This window comes from Artibeus jamaicensis, unplaced genomic scaffold (genome assembly GCF_021234435.1).
Source record: "Artibeus jamaicensis isolate MK-2021 breed Jamaican fruit bat unplaced genomic scaffold, CSHL_Jam_final contig_685, whole genome shotgun sequence".
In the NCBI taxonomy this organism is placed as follows: domain Eukaryota; kingdom Metazoa; phylum Chordata; class Mammalia; order Chiroptera; family Phyllostomidae; genus Artibeus; species Artibeus jamaicensis.
In genome coordinates this window covers 24,664,436-24,683,663 of record NW_026521924.1, presented here as the reverse complement: position 1 = coordinate 24,683,663, position 19,228 = coordinate 24,664,436, and the positions used below count along the sequence as shown (strand labels likewise).

Below are 19,228 nucleotides of genomic sequence, written 5' to 3'. Positions count from 1 at the left end.
TTCCTTGGGAGATCAGGGGAAGAGGAAGCAAAGAGAGAGGCGTATGAGCACTCAGTACCTTTTTTCCACAAAAAGAAGTGACTAGATTCTTCGGACTGATGTGTGAAATATAGCCATATTCCCTGCCCCCAGCCCGTGACAGCTGCAGCTGGGGCTGGGGCAGGCCGGCCCTAATGTCTGCAGGTGAATCCAGATACAAAGGGAGGCTTCCACCCAGAGCCCACCGCCCTTCCTTCCCCCCTCTGACGACCCTCCTGCAGCAGCAGGGCCTTCCTCCCCCCACCCCCTGCACCAACCCTCCTGCAGTGGCGGGGCCTTGGGTCCACCTAGTTTGCACATCCAGCTCTGTCCGCCTCCCTCCGCCCTGGACGACACCCTCGGCCACCTCTCAGGGGTGGGAACACACACTCCAGCAGCCAAGAGCACTGGCCACAGGCCCACACAGGCCCTGGAAAGTGCAGTGTGGTGCAGAAAGGTGGAGCGCTCCAGGTGGCATGTGTGCTTGGCTCTGCAGACCCCTAACCCTGTAGGGAGGGCATCAGGCAGAGCGGGACCCTGAAAGGCAAAGCCCTGTTTCCCAGCCCAATGCAGCAACCGAAAGTCCAGCCAAAGCTTCTGATACATCAGTGGTTCTCAGCTGGGGTGGCTTTCCCTTCTAGAGGTCATTTGGCAATGTCCTGGGAGGTTTTTGATTGTCATACCTGGGAGGCAGGGGTGCCACTGTCATCCAGCAGGTATGGGTCCTCGGTGTCATTAAACTCCCCACGGTGCACCAGATAGGGCCTCCCCCGCACCCTCACCCCACCGGAAAGAATTACCCAGCCCCAGATGTGTGTGGTGCCAAGAACGAGGAGCCCGAGGGTCTGTGTGTGAGCCCCAGGTATGAGCAAGGAGGCCGGCAGACCTGGGGGCAGAGTCTGATTCTGCCCCTGATTTGTTCTGGGGTCACTTCTTCCATCTCCCTGTGCCTCTGTCTTCCCGCCTGCACAGCGGTTCCACAGCACGGGGGTGAGAAAGGGCACAGAACTGACACATGGATCGCCTGACCCAGCGGAGCCCTCTGGAAGTGTTCCAGGTGCTCCGTCGCTGGGGGATAAAGGAAGTGCATGAGTAATATTTAAAAATGGGTAAGTCAAGCAACGGCAGGACATGCAGATTTATTTGTTAAATAAGAGGAAAGAGCGAAAAGAGCTGAGTGTGCGGTGGGAGCTGGTGGGAGCCGGGGCCCTGCCGTGGTGAGCCACACGGTCCAGCTAGTTGACTTTTTAAACTCCGCGCGTGCAGTGCTGAAGTGTTAAAATTGATGTCAGGGACCTTGGACATGAGCGTTCTTCCTCCCGTGTCGATGCTAATTGCTGTCATAAAGCAGCATGGAACCGCTGTGTCTGACCCCACGGGCAGGCTTTCTCACTGCTGAGCCCTGCTGGGCCCTGCAGCTCTGGCTCCTGGGGTCCTGCCTCCCTCTCCCTGTCCCCTCCGAGCTGTGCTTGTTCTGAGGGGACACTAGTCAGCTTGGGGTGGCCTGAAAAGATATCCCCGGGCTTCCTGACAGAAGATGCCTTGCAGTCCTGGAGGCCAGGTGTCCAAGACTGAAGTGCCACCGGTTTCTGGTGAAAGCTCAGGTTGCAGGTGGCTGTCTTCTCTCTGTGTCCTCACTTGGCAGGGAGACAGACAGACAGACAGAGACAAGCTGCCTGGTCTCTCTTTTTATAAGCGTATCAAAGCCATCATGAGGACCCACGGTCATGACTTCATCTAACCCCAGTCACTTCCCAAAGGCCCCATCGCCAAATCCCTTTGGGGGGAGATGACTTCAACATATAAATTTTGAGGGGGACACAATTCAGTCCACAGCCAAGGGGAACAGCCAGATCCCAGCTGACCTCCATGTCCCTTCTCTCTTGACTGGCCTCCTGCCCGGTACTCTTCCGGACTCCATCCTGTCCCTCAAAGGCTGTGTTACATTCACGGTCCCCTGGGGGCACCCAGTGCCTGTACAGTTGGATAGAGTGAGTCAGAAGTAAACTTCGTGGTAAAGCTGCTGGGATGTCAGGCATTGTTACTGCAGCAGACCCTAGCACATGCTGACTAGTACATCAGACAAGCAACTTTCCCTCCTGGTGTGGAGATTAAATAATAATAATAGTTACTGTTCTGAGCCCTTTTTATGTGTGTTAACTTGTGGTTACAACAACCCTTTGGAAAGGGGACTCTTACTATCCCACTTTACATTTGAGGAGACAGAGAGGCGGGAAACTTGCCCAAGGTCATCCAACGTGCAGGCAGCAGAGTCGATATTCTCAGGGGCGGGCTGTGCCCGAAGCCCATCTCCCTCCTTTCCTCCCTTCCCACCACTACCCACACAGCCCCCTGTGAATGAGAGCTAGCCCTCCAGCATCTGTTGGGTTTGAGGTTATTAGTTTCAGGCAATTTGGGGACCGGAGCTGAGTAACAACTGATGTGTTGGGCAATTAAAAAAAAATATTCTGAATCTGTAGTAGCATGTCAGATCTTTCCTGTGTGTGAGTCCTCTCAAACTTTCTGGTCGTGGAAGTTTGCATGGGCGAGATTAGGCTGGGTGTTACTAAAACTCACAGGCCTTCCTTCCGGGGTGGGCAGCTCGGCCTTTGCCCAGCTGTGCCTCCTGCGAGGAGCCCAGTACGGTTGCAGGGGGACCTGTGAGATGGAGAATTGAAGCAGGTGTCCTTCAGCCTGGAAGGGCAGGGGGTTCTGGTCCCTGGGCGGGCTCCGTGGACAGCAGGCAGGCTGTAGGCAGGACCCGAGGCTCCTCCCAATGCCAGGGCTCTGCCTAGGATCTGGGCGCCACCACGTGGCTTCAGGTGTGGGGGGCCCAGACCATAGCCTGGCCTTGGCAGATGGGGTGCCGCGGCGGCAGCGCGCAGCGGCAGCGGTACCCGGCCCTTGACAAGCTCGTGGAACCCAGGGCAGCAGCTTCGGGAGCAGCTTTGGGGCAGCTGTGGCAGAGGGTCCCGGTGCCTTCATAGCGGCTGTGGCGCTGGGCCTGCTGTGGCTCCTCGGGCTGTGCCCATCACCAACGCAGGATGGCCTAGACAGCAAGCTGCAGACTGTCCCCAAGGACGGGACTCCTCTGTGGACACATGGGAACCCTGACCGCCCCTGGGGACAGCTTTGGGTTGATTTCAGGGGCTGCAGGTCTTGGCATTTGCAGGTTGGGCGGAGCCAGTGAAAGAGGAACACTGCTGATGGGGCCCCACCCTGCTCAGCGGGCATCACTCAGAAGTTTGTTTCCCTAGAAACAGGCAGGGCCCGCCTGAGGTGGGGCTTTGTTCATGTGATTTATGGGGAGGGGCGCACTCAGAGGGCAGGGAGGCGATGCGGGGGAGCGGGGGGGGGAGTGGAGTGCGGGGGCTGACCGGGGATACTGTTGCAGCTGCAGGCCTGCTATAGCCTGACCCTGGGGGGCTCTGTAGCGTGTTCAGTGCCACAGAGCTGGCTGCTCTGTTATTCGGTCACTAGTTGGGGGCAGCTCTGGGGGGATGGGGCATCACCTCCCCAGAGCTGCCCCCAAGAGGCAATGACTGGGACAAAGTGGGCAGTGGTGAAGCAACACTCAGGAGCTGGGGAGAGATGCTGGCCAATAAAGGGGTCTGGGTGAGGGGCTAGCAGCACCCACTACAGTGGCAATGTTTATTTACACCATGGCGCCGAAATCAGCCTTCCTGAACCTTCTACTGACCGCTGGCTCCACCCCCACTCTCTGGGGCCACAGGAGGCACCCACTAGGCAATCCCCTGCCTCTGGAGGCAAAGTATTTAGACTCTGCGTGGGCGTCTCTGAGCGTCCCTGTGGCTGAGAGGCTTTGGCACATGGACATTTCAAAGGACTCTGGAGCTCCTGGTGCCTGGCCGAGGGAGGAGGTGGGGCTTCTGCCTTCGATGCAGGAACCCAGGGCCTCACGTCTTGTTACTTTGGGCTGCTGGGGGTACGGAGGGACCCCAGCCATGCTGTTTTCTCCAGCGTAGGAGCAGGGACCGAGCGTCACACAGTCTGGGTTGTCACCGTGCTCCTGACAAGCCCCTCGTGGGAAGGAGACTGTCACCCCATGAAATATTTACGCCTCAGGTTGGAGCGATGCCCCCAACAGGAGAGCATGTTGCTTTTGCCTGTTGGTTTGGTTTTCGTCTTTCTTTTTCCAGAGCGGATAACAAAGTGCCCCCCAGTGAGGAAACTGCTCACAGAGAAAGTGTACCCCCTTCCGGGGCTGAAGTGGGTGGGGGTTGCATGGTCGGAGGACCAAAGGCCCTGAGAGCTGCCTGACAGGTGGGGGCTCCTAGGTCACCTCAAAACAGCTGCATCGTGGGCCGGCAGCGGCAGCCTCCTTCCAGCTCCTCCACGCCAGGAAGTTGTTGCTTTTTCCAGGTACAGTCAAGAGGGACGAAACCATTCCTCCTTTTTTTTAAAGTATCACTCCCTGCATGGCCAGCTCCCATGTCGTGCCCTTTCCAACCGTCACAAGGACCCTAAGTGTCTGCGCCCTTGTTTTCCTCCTTCACAGAGGGCGACTCGGAGGCCAGAGAGGTCCCCTCACCGGCAGACCCCCCGGGGGTGGCCCAATGGCAGGTGAGACTTGACCTGAACCCAAGTGACGTCAGGGGTGCTCTCCTGGCAAAGCCACCCCCAAATGGCACTCTCTGGGAGGCCGGGCCCCAGCTTACAAAGCACAGTAAGAGGCTGACACGTCTCCAGCTTTTCAGAAGTTTTATTATAAAGACGAGTGAGAGAAGCACTGGGCACTGAGCCAGACGCGTGCCAGGGCCGGGAAGCAGCTGCAGAGGACACGAAGAACCCAAACCCAAACCGAAACCCACACCACGCACGCTTTCTGACGCACCGCGCTCTGTCCTCGGGTGCTCTGCACGGACAGACGGAAGTCGTCATTGGCCGTTTTAGACAGACGGGCAGGTGGTGGGGAAAAAAGCTCCCCGGTGTGGCTGAGACTGTCCAGTTCCCGGCCGTGCGGACGACGGGGTGGTTTGGCAGCCGCCAGCTCTGCGTGCATCTCCCTTCAGATCAAACTTAAAAAACAAGTGCTAGGGGTCATATAAAATGCTTTTTTACCTTAAAGGAAACTACTTCTTTCCCCCACAAAATAATCTTACAGATGTCTTCAGCACAGTTCTAAAACACGGAGTCAACTACTTACACGGAGCCCACAGTTCAAGGTTTCATAATCTCTTGTTCACACCGTACGACCACATTTGCACATCTGTGGCTGGGCTGGTCCCCACCCTAGGCCTCTGGGGGTGGGTTTCCGTTGCTAAGCAACCCCTCCAGTAGGAGCAGCCCACATGAGTCTGGGCTGGGGCCAGAGTTCCGGATGCAGGGTTCGGTGTGTGGGAGGAGGAGCGAGGGCCACAGGAACCCCGGAGCAAGCAGGTCGGGGGGCAGCAGTTTCCTGCAGGATCTTTGGGCTGGCGGCGGGCATTGGGCTGCCTCTGCAGAGTCCGGTGAGAGGTCTCAGGAGAGACTCAGCCGTGGGGCATCAGTGTGTCACTGCTCTCTCTTCGTGGGCACCCTGCTTCCTGCCAAGGCTTTTTCTTTTCTGCTCTGGGCCCCTCCAGCAGCCTCAGGGAGGAGAGGGGAGGCGGGATTAGGTGAGGTAGAGAGATTTATCCCGGGGTAGCAGGCTGCGGGAGAGAGGAGGGGCTGTCAGAGCTGATGTGGCCCCACCAGCGTCACGGGCTCTCAGGGACCTGGACACAAGGCCCCAGGAGCAGTAGGAGAGCTGCCCACTGGCCCTTCGCCCCCACCCTGGACGTGGCTGCCCCTGAGGATGAATGAGGGCCTGCGCTGGCCCCTCCCTGTCTCCCCCCAGTAGGCAGAACCAAACACCTCTACTGGGGTCCCAGCAGGGGGCCATGGTGTCCTCAATGCCGCCAGAAGGTGGCAGCAGTGTGTCCATCCTTCTAACCACTGTCGCTCTCAGGGCACTATTTTCTTCTTTTTTTCAGTTTTTAAATGTGAATGGCATTTATTTGTTTATTTTTTTTGTCTAAATACATTTTAAAAAATCTGTTTTATTTTATTTTTTCCATCACCATTTATTCCCCCCATATCCTCCTCCACCTCCACCTACCCCCTTCCCCCTCTCTGGTAATTTTTTTTTTTAGTCAGTGTTTCTTTTGTAAATTTCAAACAGAATTAAAGGAGGCGGGTGCTTTCTTTTATGTTTTTAAAATAGGGCACTCATTTGTGAAAACACAGATGACCCCTGAAGGTCTTAGACTAAGTGCAATGAGTCAGACAGGGAAACACAGGTAAGCTATGATCTCACTTCTGTGTGAAGTCTAAACATTTCACACAGAACCAACCCCCCCCCCCCCACCCCCCACCCAACACAAAAAGCCCCAGTTCAGAACTGCAGAGAACAGGCTGGTGGCTGCCCGAGGCAGGGGCTGGCGGTGGGCAAACTGATGAAGGGGGCGAAACGGCACAAACTCCCAGCTGCAAAAGGTGCCATCGGTCCTCAGGTGTGACACCTGGCACGGTGACTGTGGTGGACAATATCATATTGCATATTTGAACATCGCTAAGAGAGTAAATCCTGACAGTTCTCACCAAGGGAAACAAAACAGCAACTATGGGCAGAGACAGTGTTAGCTGGACTTAGTATGGCGATTGCTTCAGTACATGTATGTGTATGGAATCATGACGCCGTACCCGTGAAACTAACATGTTCTGTGTTGGTGATGTGTCAGAAACTAACGCACAGAACAGGGCACCGCTGCGGTCTGGGATCCCTGTGAGGGAACGCTCGGACCTGCCGGGACAGTCCATTGGAGACCACCTCCCCCCAGGTACTCTGATTTCGGGGAAGGGCTGCAGTGGGAGCTCCGTACCTGCTCGGGCGGCCCTGCCCAGCTGAGTCTGCCCTCCCCCCGGGCACGTCAGAAGGGGGGCGCGTGCCACGTCTGGTCACTCGCTGTCACTGGTTGGTTTGGCAGGGCAAGGAGCGGGGAAGCCAAAAGCTGGGGCGGGAGCAGCGGGCACCAGCAGTGGACATGGCCCTGTGTCCACTAATTATCTCTCCCGTCTCTTTCCCACCCCCTCTTCCCACGGCTAGTCCACTACCAACATGGCTGGGGTGATGACTGACCTACAAGTGCTGATGCCACACTCCCCGCTGGGGTAACTGCTGTCCCAGTCTCCGCCATTCGTGGGGTTGGATGGGCCAGGAGAGCGGGATCCGGAGCCGCCGGGGAACTCGGAGAGGTGAGGGAAGTCCTGTCGAGAGGAAGGAGGAGGCAGGTGAGCAAAGGAGACAGAACGGGGGCGCAGGTCTCAGGCAGTGAGGGGGGCCGGGAACTGTCTGCGCCCAAGGTGTTCGCGGAGGCGCATCTTCAGGCTCGCGCATGATCTCCACTTGGCCTGGAATGCTGCTCCCTTTGCCCCATTTGAAAAATTCTATGCTGTCCTAGCTGCATCAGGGGGTGAAAGTGCTCTCAGGGCCTTTGCTTCTTGGAGACTCAGTTGCCCAATCTGTAAAATGAAATTACTGGGCTGAGTGACCTCAGGCAAGTCCCAGAAGAGTGTCTGGGGGAGCATTAGTGGGGTCAGGCCTCCAGGGCTCTGGGGACAGCTGGGGCCGGCCTGACTGAGCAGAGGCCACAGTGGCTGCAGCCCCTCAGGCTGGACCACAGCAGACAGAGGATGAGAGACGGAGGGCCTGGAATATGCTAAGAATCTGAATAATCTGTCAGCAACTTGTCAACTCCTTGCTGCAGCCAGGACGTCTCAGGCAAGATGTTCCGGACCCAGCTCACTGATGCGGCAGCTGAAGCTCAGACAGGTCAGGCACCTGGGCTGAGGCCACACAGCTGGCGAGTGGCAGGAACTGAATTTAAAAGCCCCAGGGGCCTCCCTCTCCACAAGGAGTCCCAGAAGGGCTGTGCCTACTCAGCCCCACTCACCTGTGGCCCCGGAGGCGAAGGGCTCATAGCCAGCTGCACCTGGAGTGCCATGGGAGTGGGCAGGACAGGAGGCTGGGGGGCTGGGGACATGCTGACAGGTGGGCTGAGGAGGGCGCCCTGGGCGTGGGGGGGCAGTGGCAGCTGCTGGTGCAGTGGGGGGCTGAGCGGGAAGGAGGGCGGTGGCGGGGGGGACGCGCTGAGGCCCGGCAGCAGCGACTTGGAGCCCAGTGTCCGGGCGAGGCTGGCGGGGGTGGCCCCGCTGCGGAAGGCCTGCAGGTCTGAGGGCGTCAGGAAGGAGGCCAGGCCTGGCATGGCGTACATGGGCTGCTTGGGCGGCAGCATCTTGGCCGGCGGGTTGGCCTGAGCGCTCTTGGTCTCGCCCTGGTCCGGGGAGCTCTGGAAGGAGACAGACACCAGTCACTCCGGAGAAGGTGGCGAAGCCGGAACCTGGGCCGTGAGGCTGGGCGGTTCTGCAACCCACTGACGGGGCCCCTGGCCCTCTATTCATGCTCCTCCCCAGCCTCTGTGCCTTTGCCTGTGCGGCGCCCTCTCTGCCGGGCCCTTTATGGTCTGCCGCAGATGCCACGTCCTCCGTAGCAGCCCTGACAACACCCCTGCACCACTGGGGCCACCCTGAGCCCCTTCCCTGCCGGTGTTGACGAAGGAGGCAGGTAGTACGGTCTGGACCACAGGCCAAATTCGAAGAGTGGCCAGGCTGGATTTGACTCCTTATACAGCCACCTAACATGCTGGATAATTGGAGGGAAGATGCTTAACCTCTCTGAGTCTTGGGTTCTTGTTAGAAGAATGAAATGGAACAAGATACATGTAAAGAGGCCAGTGTGAGGCCAGCACACAGTAGGTACACTAGAGAAATGACCATAGTACCCATCCTTTCCCGTGGGCCTCAGTGCCTGCTCCACCCCTCGGTGGTCCCACCGTGCCTGGAAGTCCAGGGGTTACCTTGGAGACCAGGCTGGCCCTGTAGGCTGCCAGAGCCTTCAGGTATTCCTTTTTCGCCGCTTCGGTCTTCCTCTTGTAGGCCTGAAAGATCCAAGATGTGAGCAGCTTGGGGAGAGGTTATGGGGTCACTGGAGGTCACACCCCTGCAAGCTGGCCTTTGCCTATGAGCTGTTTCTACTCTCTATTTCCCTGGGAGGCAGGGCCGCAGGCACATGGTCAGTAGGATAGGAAAGCTCTGGTCTGGGACCCAGACTTGGAGAGTTGGGTGGAGGACAAGATGGACTGAGGTGTTCCCGTTTAACAAACAAATGAGGACACAGAGGCCCAGAATTATTAAGTAGTCACTGGTGAACAAAGCGGGAGAACAGCAGAATCACAAAGGACCTGACTTCCCATCTCGCAGATGGGCAAACTGAGCCCAGTAAAGACCTCTGCAAGAGCCCCCAGTTGTAGAGGCTGGGCCGGGTTCTCGACCTTCCAAGTCTGTCGCTGGCTTTGGGGGCTCCAGGACCCCGAAGCATTGGTGGGGGGGGGTAGCCCAGAAAGGGATGGAGACTCACCTGCTTCTGCTCCTCTCCCAAGCTGTCCCACATGGAGGCCACGATTTTGGACACGTCCCCGAAGGTGGCACTGGGGTTCTGTCCCTTGATGGCGGCCTGAGTGTCTCTGAAGAAGAGCGCGTAGGCTGACACCGGCTTCTGCGGCTCATTGGGGTCCTTCTTCTTCTTCTTCTTTGGGTTCTTGGCCTTTTTTCCTGGGTCAGCTGAGGGTCTTTTCTCCCCAGACATCTGCCCGGATGACAGGAGGCAGAAAACCTGAGAGGCCCAGGGACCCCTGCCAAGGTGGACCCACCCCAGCCTCAGGCAGTGCTGAACTCTCCCCAGCAGGCCCACCCCCTGCTGGTCAGGCCCTGCTCACACACAGGCACTGGCCGTGCCTGGAGCACGGGCAGCTGTGGCCACACGGTCCAACTAACCACTCCCTAGGTAGGGGAGGCAAAGGACAGGCAGACCAGACAGACAGACACACACACACACATCCTGGACAGGAGTCCTGGGTTTTTTTATTCAGCTCATTAATGACAATCAGCATGACAGTAAAGCTGATTCAAAGAAATAGATAAAGAAACTGGTTAATGCCCCACAGAGTAATAAAACTATCACCTTTAGGGCTTAATTTTATCTCTTCTGCTGGACACAAGTCATTTGTATCTCTTCAGGGAAAAATTAATTCGCCTTCAAATCAGGCAAAAGTCGTTTACATCTCTATCACCTTTTCCCTAAGTTAACCTTTATGGAGTATAAAAATCTCCTGACCAATAAAGAATGAATCAGAATAAAGTCACTTAACTGCTCCATGCCTCAGTTTCCCCATCTGCCAGTGGGAGATGATAACAGCACCTCCCCAGAGAGTTATGGTGGGGAATACATGAGTTAATACTTATTATGTGCTTAGAGCACTGGCCCATGGGGGCGGTTGTAGAAGTGTTCTCTACACGAAAAATAAAGTAAAAACCACCCCTGCCTGGTCTGTGGTGGAGACCAAGTCACCATGGTGATGGGCGGGACCAGGACCCAGGGGTGCCCACCCCTGTCAGGGTCTCTGCTAGATGGCGCGGGTGCTGTGGCCACTGCCCAGGCCTCTACGGGGCCACCACGTGGAAGGGGTGGGAGGCCCAGATGAAGAGGAAAGAGGGCCAGGAGGTGTGGATTCAAGATTTGATTCTGCCGCCAGCTTTGATTCTGCTGCCAGCTCATTGGGAGATTCCCGATAAGCACGTCCACCCCAGGCCCTCCTGGGCCTCTGTTTTCCGCCCCCGTTATGGACGATGCTCTCCAACAGAAAGGGAGATTTGGTCAGTGTCAAGCAAGGGCCAGAGCCTGGAGAGCTCACCCTGATGGCGATTGAAGAGGCTGGGTCACCCCTGCCTCCAGCGAAGGGGTCATTTTTAGAGCCCCAACTGAGGTCCGTGCTGCCCAGGGGCGCTCTCTGCTGGATCACGCATTTTTGTCAGAATATTTTCTCCTAAAAGGCCAGAGCGACCATGAGACATGACCCCTGAGGGTGCCCATGCCATGAATGTCACTGGAATGATCCACTGGCCATTCAGGAATAAGACTTCGTTCTTCTCCAGAATCCCCTCCGTCCTTGTTTTCCAGCAAAGGGCACGGTCGTACCCTGTGAGTCTTCCCTAGAGGTAGGCGATGCCCATTCCACGCAGGGCCCCTCACCCCGCTGATGGGAGGGCATCCTAAGGTTTTGCATCTCCGTTCTCACACCTACCTTGAAATGCGCTTCTGACTCCTCCTCCTGAGTAGAGCTGGAGGGAGAGGGGGTCGCAGACTTGCTCCCTGGGGGCGACGGGGAGCTGTGGGCGAGGCCGCCTCGGAGGCCCATCTGAGAGATGAGCGGGGACTGGCTGAGGGCGCTCATGTGGCTGGCCAGCATTGCGGGGCGGCCCAGCAGGGGCCCCGGGCGGCCCGAGTCGTAGGCAGCAACCTCCGAGTGGACCATCTCCTGGATCTGAGAGAGGAGGGCAGGGCATTTGCAGTTAGGAAGGACCCATCCAGTGCCACATCGCATGCTCATCTCGGGGCCTCCGGACGAGTGACGGCTCCCTCATCAGGAGCTGTGGCTCCCTCCTGTATCCCTGACAGGTGACTGCCCCCACCACTCCGAGCCCTGCAGGGCCCAGCGTGCACCTGTGGGGAGACCTGGCATCTTGGGAGTTTGCCGTTCTGTTGACATTCAACATGGACAGATGGTCAGGATTTCATCCCTGGCTAGACGGCTCAGGCCAGCTGAGAATGGATCCTTTCACAATACTGAGTCTTCCCCCCTGGAACCGGTATGTCTCCGCTTTTATTCACTAGGCAGCGTGAGAGCAAAGAGCACAGATTCGGGAAGCCAGCTGTGTTTTGAATCCTGGTTCAGCCACTTATAAGCTGGGTGACTTCGGCCAAGTTACTTAACCTCTCTGTGCCTTTGTTCTTCATCTGAAACGTGGATAATAGTTAAACCTACCTTCTAGGACTGTTAAAGATTAAATGTGCCTAGCATATAGTAAGTCCTAAGTCGTATAAGGGTTTGTTAAATACAGAGAATAAATAAATCCTTTAATAAAGTTTTATATTTTTCTTCCTGTAGCTCAGTAGTTTTTGTATTAACTATTTTTTCTTATTTTTTAAAATTTATTTATCTTTAGAAGGGAAGAAAAGGAGAGAGGGAGGGAAATATCAATGTGTGGTTGCTTCTCGTGCATCCCCTGCTGGGAACTGGCCTGCAACCCAGGCGTGTGCCCTGACTGGGAATCGAACCTCAATCTTTTTTTGGTTCACAGGCCCATGCTCAATCCACTGAGCTACACCAGCCAGGTTGTATTAACTATTCGCTGGGATGTTTTCTAACTGGTTATTTTTGGAATATAAGAAAGCTACTGATTTTTACATATAGGCATTTCTTATACTAAGTACATATTTGAATAGTGCATACTTTTTACTTAAATGTTATATATAGATACACTGTTCGGCAAGGCTACCACTTTGCATATTCTTTCAATATTTTTATTTTCTCTGCATCTGTGGTTATTTTCTCTTTCTAATTTCTCATGTCAAGTACCTGTGTTTTTCTCTCACTTTTTCTTCATTAGGCAAGCTCACGGGTTTTCTATTTTATGATGTGGAATATATTTTTCTCCTCAAAAGAATCAAATCTGAATATTTTTTAAAGGTTTATTTGTTTACTTTTCAGAGAGAGAGGGGAAGGGAGGGAGAAACATCAGTGTGTGAGAGATACATTGATTGGTTGTCTCTCACACACTCCCAAATGGGGGCCTGGCCTGCAACCCAGGCAAGTGCCCAGACTGGGAATCGAACTGGCAACCTTTTGGTTAACAGGCCAGCACTCAGTCCACTTTGCCATGCCAGCCAGGGCAACTCTGAAATTTCTTGTTCACCCTACTCCTTCTCTATTTCTTTAATATCATTTTAATCTTTATTGATTTCTTTCTCTGATTTTTAAAGATTTATTATTGTTGCTTCCCTGTTAATTTTGAGTTGTGGTGTTAATTCAGTTCTCTACACAGGGCTCCTCATCTTTCAGGTCTTAACTTGAATGCCACATCCTCAGAGACCCCTTCCCTGACCACTCTGTCTAAGAATCCCGACCCCCGACCTTTGCTTTCTATCATCATAGTTGGTTCCCATCATTCTTTCAAGCTACAATTATTTTGTTTACCATCTCCCTTCCCCTCCTTGAGTAGACGGCTCATTCACTATTGTATTCCGAGTGTCTTAGGTAGTGCCTGGGACACAGAAGGTCAGCATTTTAAAAATGCTTGTTAAAGGATGGAGAAAGGAAGGGAGGAGAGGATGCCACTACTGGTAGGAAAATCTCCCCAGCTGCGTCTTTTCCTGAAAATAGGGCGGAAAGCGAGGTGTTTACAGCAACAGAAAGGGGCGGAGTCGGGGAGGACGGACCGCAGCGTCGTGGTACTGTGGGCTCTTTCGCTTCCTTCTTTGAATCAGACTCAGGACAGAACAGAACACAGTCGTTCTCCCTACGGGGTCGACAACCTCCGAAGAGTTTATGACCGGAGGGGCTCAGTCTTGGCTGCACCTATTTTTTTTTCTTGCGTTTCCTTTACCTCGTAGCAAAGAAAGCATAAACAACACACACACACACACACACACACACACACACACACACACACACAGAAAACCAACAGAAAGCACAGAATAAAATGATAGAAGAATAAATAAGGATAAGTAAGGAAATAGTTGTCACAGTATGTGTAACAATATTGTTTAAAAACCAGGAAAACAAATCATTCATATTTATTTTAAAGTTAGTGTTTGTTCATAGATCTTGCAGCTTATTTTTTTTTTGCTTCCTTGACTTCCCAAGTCTTCCCTTTGCTGATCAAGTTTTTTTCCCTAAGATTTTATTTATTTATCTTTAGAGAGGAAGGGAAAGAGAGAAACATCAATGTGTGGTTGCCTCTTGTGAGTCCCTCTCTGGGAACTGGCCTGCAACACAGGCATGTGCCCTGACTGGGAATCAAACCGTGATCGTGTGGTTTGCAGGCCTGCGTTCAAGCCACTGAGCTACACCAGCCAGGGCTGATCAAGTTTTATCTAGTGGTTTTTATGCCATTGTTCTATACCTCTGAGTCCTTAAGCAAAAAACAAAAAAGTTAAGCTTTTAATTCTCCTCCCATCAGTAGTTTATGTCCCAGATTATTTTTTTCATGAAATAACTTATTTCAGTCATCATGTTGACAGTCGCAGTAAGTTTCATGCTGCAATAACAATGGTACTTAGACACTAAGTCCAGGTTTGCTCACACCACGGGCTCATACACCAGGCCTTTCTCACACCTGCCTGCTTCCTCGGAGGCAGGGGCGAGATGTCGCTGAGCACCCCTCACACTCGGCCAGTGGCCCCAAATGTCTCTCCTGGAGGCTCACTGTGTTCCCTCATTGAAGCCCCTGCCTCAGTTCCAGAGGGTCCAGAAGCTTCCCCTTAATCTCCCAGCACAATCAGATCCCATAGGAAAATGATCGAGCCAAGGACCAGCACTTTACAATCCCTTCCACAGTCTCAGAGTTGCCGTTTCTAAGAGCTATCAGCCCTGTCTTTGGGAGGATGCTAAAAATTGTAATAATAACACTCGCTATTATACTTAGTGAGGCTCACTATGCGCCAGGCACTTCCTGAACAAATCTTTGGCATAGCACTACCACCGCCCCTATTTTACAATAAAGACACTAAAACTCAGAGAGGTTAAGTGACTTTCCCAAGGTCACACAGCTAGGAAGTGAACAAATCAGAGTCCTGGCTCTTTCTCAAGACAGATCTTTTCACTGCACCCACATGGATCTTACTGGCTCTGATACGGGTGAAGGGTCATGAACCTGCTCTCACAGGGGAGCTGTGAGGGTCCGAGGAGGAGATAACTTGATACAGAGCCCGGCACATAGTAGGTGTTTGGCACAAGAAGGTTTCCTTTCCTTCACTTATGAACTTGCTGAAGGTATGAGCTTGAACCGAATCTCAAACAGGCTAAGAAGAGGTCACAAACAATGGAAGTTTCTGGAATATGAGAGAAGAGAAAAACCAGGACGAAAGCTCCAATGGCAATAAAAATTATGGGGGTGCTTCACAAACATCAGTTACATTTATAAGTCAGTCAATTACTGACAAACTTCTATAAAGGGCCACGTATAAAATACAGTATTTTAGGCTTTGAGGTCCAGATGGTCTCTGTCAAAACTACTCAACTCTGCTGTTGTAACACAAAATTCAGCCATAGGCAACACGTAAATGAACTGGGGCAGCTGTGTGCCAAGAAAGCTTTATTTACAAAAACAAGCAGAGGGCCAGATTTGGCCCATGGCCATGGATTGCCATCTCTTGTGTCAGGTGAATGCTGTTAAATGGAAAGAAAGACTGGTAGAAGCACTACCCTTTACTGGGCAGTGACCACCTGCTGGGCACTGACCTCTGACCACTTCCATTCTCACCCAGGCATGGGAGGAAGATGGGTTCAGTATCAACATCTCACAGAGGAGGAAGCCGCGGTTCAGAAAGGCAAGTGGCATGCCCGGGGTCTGTAGAGCTGGGATTCAAATCAAGGTCTGAGCCCCTCACCCGTGTCCTTCAGGCACTCACTCTGTCACCAGGTGCGCTGTCCCTGGCTGCGCCTCGCCCTGGCCGCCAGCTGGGATCTGCCTGGGACTCATACTGCAGCCTCCCTTTAAAATCAGAAAGGCTTGGACTAGTGACAGAGAGTGGGCAGTTGGCCACTGTCCTCCAAATCTGAGCACCCACTGCTGTCCTGAGCCTCCCTCTCGTGTCCTTGAGGGGGCCTCCGCCTTGCGCTGCCCACATCAGAACCACCCCAGGTTGTTTTACTTCTCCCATCCTCCCAGGCCCCCAGGACTGTTACTCGTTCACTCCCTCATTCATTCCAAAACCCTTCCCTGGGGCAAGGTTTCGCCTGAGATCCTGGGCCAGATGGAGGAGACCAAGATTAGACCGAAAGCACCAGATCGAGATGCACAGTCTGATGGTAGTTTGAACCAGTGCTGTATGTAGCACAGGTGATTGGAGGGACCTGGGCCGGGCGGAAAGGGGCCCTTCCGAGGCCCGGAGAGCCAGAAAGCCTTTCCCTGGGAGAACACTCTGTGCGGACTCTTGGAGGAGAAGTTTGCAGAAGACAGGTGGGAGTGTGGAGGGCATTCCCTGGGGCAGGAGCACCTGCAAGGGCAGAGAAGCCTGGAGCAACGTGACGGTTAATTTTCTGTGTCGACTTGACTGGGCCACCGTTGCCAACACGTGGACAAACACTATTTTGGGTGTGTCTGCAAGGGCTTTTCTGGGTGAGTTTAACATGCAAAGCAGAGTGCCCTCCTCCGTGTGGGTGGGCCTCATCGAATCAGTTGAAGACTTGATTAGAATGAAGAACAAGCAGCGTAAGAGGGAACTTCTCTGCCTGACTGTGGGACCTCGGTCTTCTCCTGCCCTCAGGTTGGACCTACAGAGTCAGCTCTCCAGGGTCTCAGCTCGCTGACTGGAGATCTTGGGACTTCTCAGACTCCGTGACCATGTGAGCCAATTCCTTCTCATGTCTACCTATCTGTCTGTCTATCTCTCCGTCCATCCTACCAGTTCTGTTTCTGTAAAGAACACTGACCACCATAAATGGCATGATGAGCTCTGCAAGCTGCCGGTCACAGCCTGGCGCAGCTGGAGTGTCAGAGGAGTGGGAGATGAGGTCGAAGGGCCATTAGAGGGTGTTAGGACCCGGAGGGCTGGCGTGTCTGGCAGAGGCGGAGGGACGGAGTGAAGCGGCTGGCAGCAGGCTTAGGCAGACGAGGAAGCCGAGTGCAGCTCTGGGATTAAAGCAGAACCACCTCCCTGCGGAAGTTGCCTCAGGGCCCTAAGGAGAGTCCCTGGACTCTGAGCAGCAGCAGAGGACCCAGGTGTCAGTTTCCTTTGGCTGCTGTAGCACGTGAGCACAAAGGGTGGCCTAACAGGACACAGACGTGTTATGTTCCAGCTCTGCGGGCCCGGAGTCCAAATTCAGTCTCACGGGGCTCCAAGGGAGACTCTCTCCCCCTGCATTTTTTGGAGGCGGGGAATGGATGCTGTTCTCACGTGTTGTCTTGTGGCTCTGCTCACAGGCCTTTTCCTTCTCTGCTTCCATCATCCCGTCATCTCCTCCAAGTGCTGGACTGTCCAACAGCCCTCGTATAAGGAGCTGTGGTTACATCACCGAGTCTACCCAAATGACCCAGGACGATCTCCCCACCTCAAGATTTTCAACTTAATCTCGTCTGCAAAACCCCTTTTGCTATGTAAGGTAACACACTCGTAGACTCGGGGGGTTAGGATGTGGGGGGCATCTCGGGGGGCTCATTCCGTCCACTGCACCCCAGGTGCCCCCCCCACGACAACCTTCCCAGGGCACACTGCTCTCTGAGGTTTCCCTGGGCTGTAAGAGGCAACTATTTGAAAAGTATTTCCTTTTAGGAAGAAAAATTCTAGCACAAAAGAGGAGAAAAGAAAGCCAATAGGAAGCCTTTCCCAGGGCCGGTCCCTCGTCCGGACTCCTCGTCAGTAAGTATTTCTAATGAACTTTCATGCCTGGTGAGACATCCTTTGCGTGCTGACAAATTCCTCCTGAAATTTGAGATGTCTTGTTCAGAGTAATAGCTACAGTGCACAGGTGCCCAGCTGCTAGAGTAAGATCAGCAAGCATTTAATTGAAACAAACGACTATAATAATAGTACATTATCCCTGCAGGCCAAGCGCCATCCCAGTTTTAATTATTGAGTTAAGCGTCAGACTAATTTATCCTTTAAAGCTACAGCCCCGCTCCTGGTTACACTGATCATCGTGTTATGAGCACGAAGGTGCCAGCAGGGAAGGCTGTAAATGCAAAACCGTTTGTCCCCTCTGGCTGGTGGTGTGTTTGAAGAGAGGTTTACGAACACTGAGCACAGAGACACCGGCTCGGGGTGCGAGATTTCTGCTCAGGTTGGGGTAGGGGCTGTGGTCCTTATGCCCCCGTCCCTGGCATGCTCTCACTTCTTTGCTCAGAGCCTTCACTAGCTCCCTACTTCACTTTGAGGAGAAGCCTAAGTCGTTACTAAACCACAGACCCCTAGAACCATCCCCTGGCCCACCCCCACCTGGTACCTCTCTGGCCTTCTCCCCCTCTGCTCCTCCTTCATTCTACCCCAGTTCACTCACCTCCTTCCTATCCCTGAAACCAAACATGCTGCCACTTTGGGGCCCTTCCCTAGCTGGTTGCAATCACCCTGTAGTCACGGTGGTGATGAGAGCTGGAAGGGAAGCCACAGGGCACTGTGAGGTGGTTCAATGCAGGCTGGGGACCCAGACAGGCCTTCATCTGGCTGGCGTGAAGGATAGGAGACAGGGCAGGAAGGGGGAGGGTGAGCTTAGAGACCCAGGCATAAGGCAGGCTGGGCAGGACCTGGAGTGCCAGGTGAAGACGCCTGGACTTTATTCGGAGGGTCACTGGGAATCCGGAAGTGTTTTAGGCAGAGTGGAGACTTGAATTTGAGAAAGGCCAGCTTGACTGCTGTGTGGCAGGTGGCAGCTCCCAGGTGAGAAGTGACGCAGCCGTTGTTGGAGATTCAGGCTGATGGAAAAGTAAGAGTGAGCCTGAGAGGTGCCCTGGGAGAGTCAGGATTTAGAACTGGTGGTCAAGAAGGACACTGGATCACTGATGATGGTCACGGGCTGGTCACAGGGATGAAGAGACATGTCCAGGCAGGTGGGAGGAGTGGTCAGCTGTGAACAGGATTAGCTGGGGCTTTGCAGGTGGGGATGGTCCATTACATGGTCTGGTACTTGGAGGAGGGGGCATGCAGCGGAAACTGACCTGGAGCCCCCAGGGGTACCCAGCCACAACAGTGGGAATCCCGGTGCAGGAGGGGTCTGCAAGGGGACCAAGAAGAGATGGTCTGAGCAGTGGGGGACACCAGGAGCATTAAAGTCACAGTCACATCAAGGGAGCAGAGGAGGAAGAGAGTTTTGGGAAGAAGGCAGGTCTGACACAGCCAAATGTCAAGTGTGATAAAGGCAGCACGTGCCCCAAGGATCTGGGGATGAGGGGGCCACCAGGGCCCTGGGTGGAGCAGTTTCATATTCGGGGGTGGGGGGGGCCGAGGCCAGAATGAACAGGAGTGGGGGAGTAAGAGACACAACCAGGTCGATAACCTCTCCTGGAAGCTCCCCTGGGACCACGAGGGGACGGGTGGGACAGTAGGTAGGTGTCAAAG

The 19,228-nt window shown here is 54.2% G+C and overlaps 1 protein-coding gene across 5 annotated transcripts in view; it reads right to left on the bottom strand.

The window, feature by feature from the left end:
* Positions 1-4,730: 4,730 nt before the first annotated feature.
* Positions 4,731-19,228, bottom strand: part of TOX2 (TOX high mobility group box family member 2) — a 107,406-nt gene continuing 92,908 nt past the window's right edge. For 4 of the 5 annotated variants that reach the window (XM_053671282.1, XM_037164493.2, XM_037164495.2 and 1 more), the window contains 6 exons: positions 11,199-11,438; positions 9,476-9,703; positions 8,916-8,996; positions 7,953-8,348; positions 7,139-7,266; positions 4,731-5,607 (listed from right to left, as the gene is read on the bottom strand). In XM_053671282.1, coding sequence (XP_053527257.1) covers positions 5,511-5,607; positions 7,139-7,266; positions 7,953-8,348; positions 8,916-8,996; positions 9,476-9,703; positions 11,199-11,438 — 1,170 coding nt within the window. In that variant the 3' untranslated portion in view covers positions 4,731-5,510. Of the gene's footprint in view, positions 5,670-7,138; positions 7,267-7,952; positions 8,349-8,915; positions 8,997-9,475; positions 9,704-11,198; positions 11,439-19,228 lie in introns of all 5 variants that reach the window. The other variant, XM_037164494.2, reaches the window with a different exon arrangement.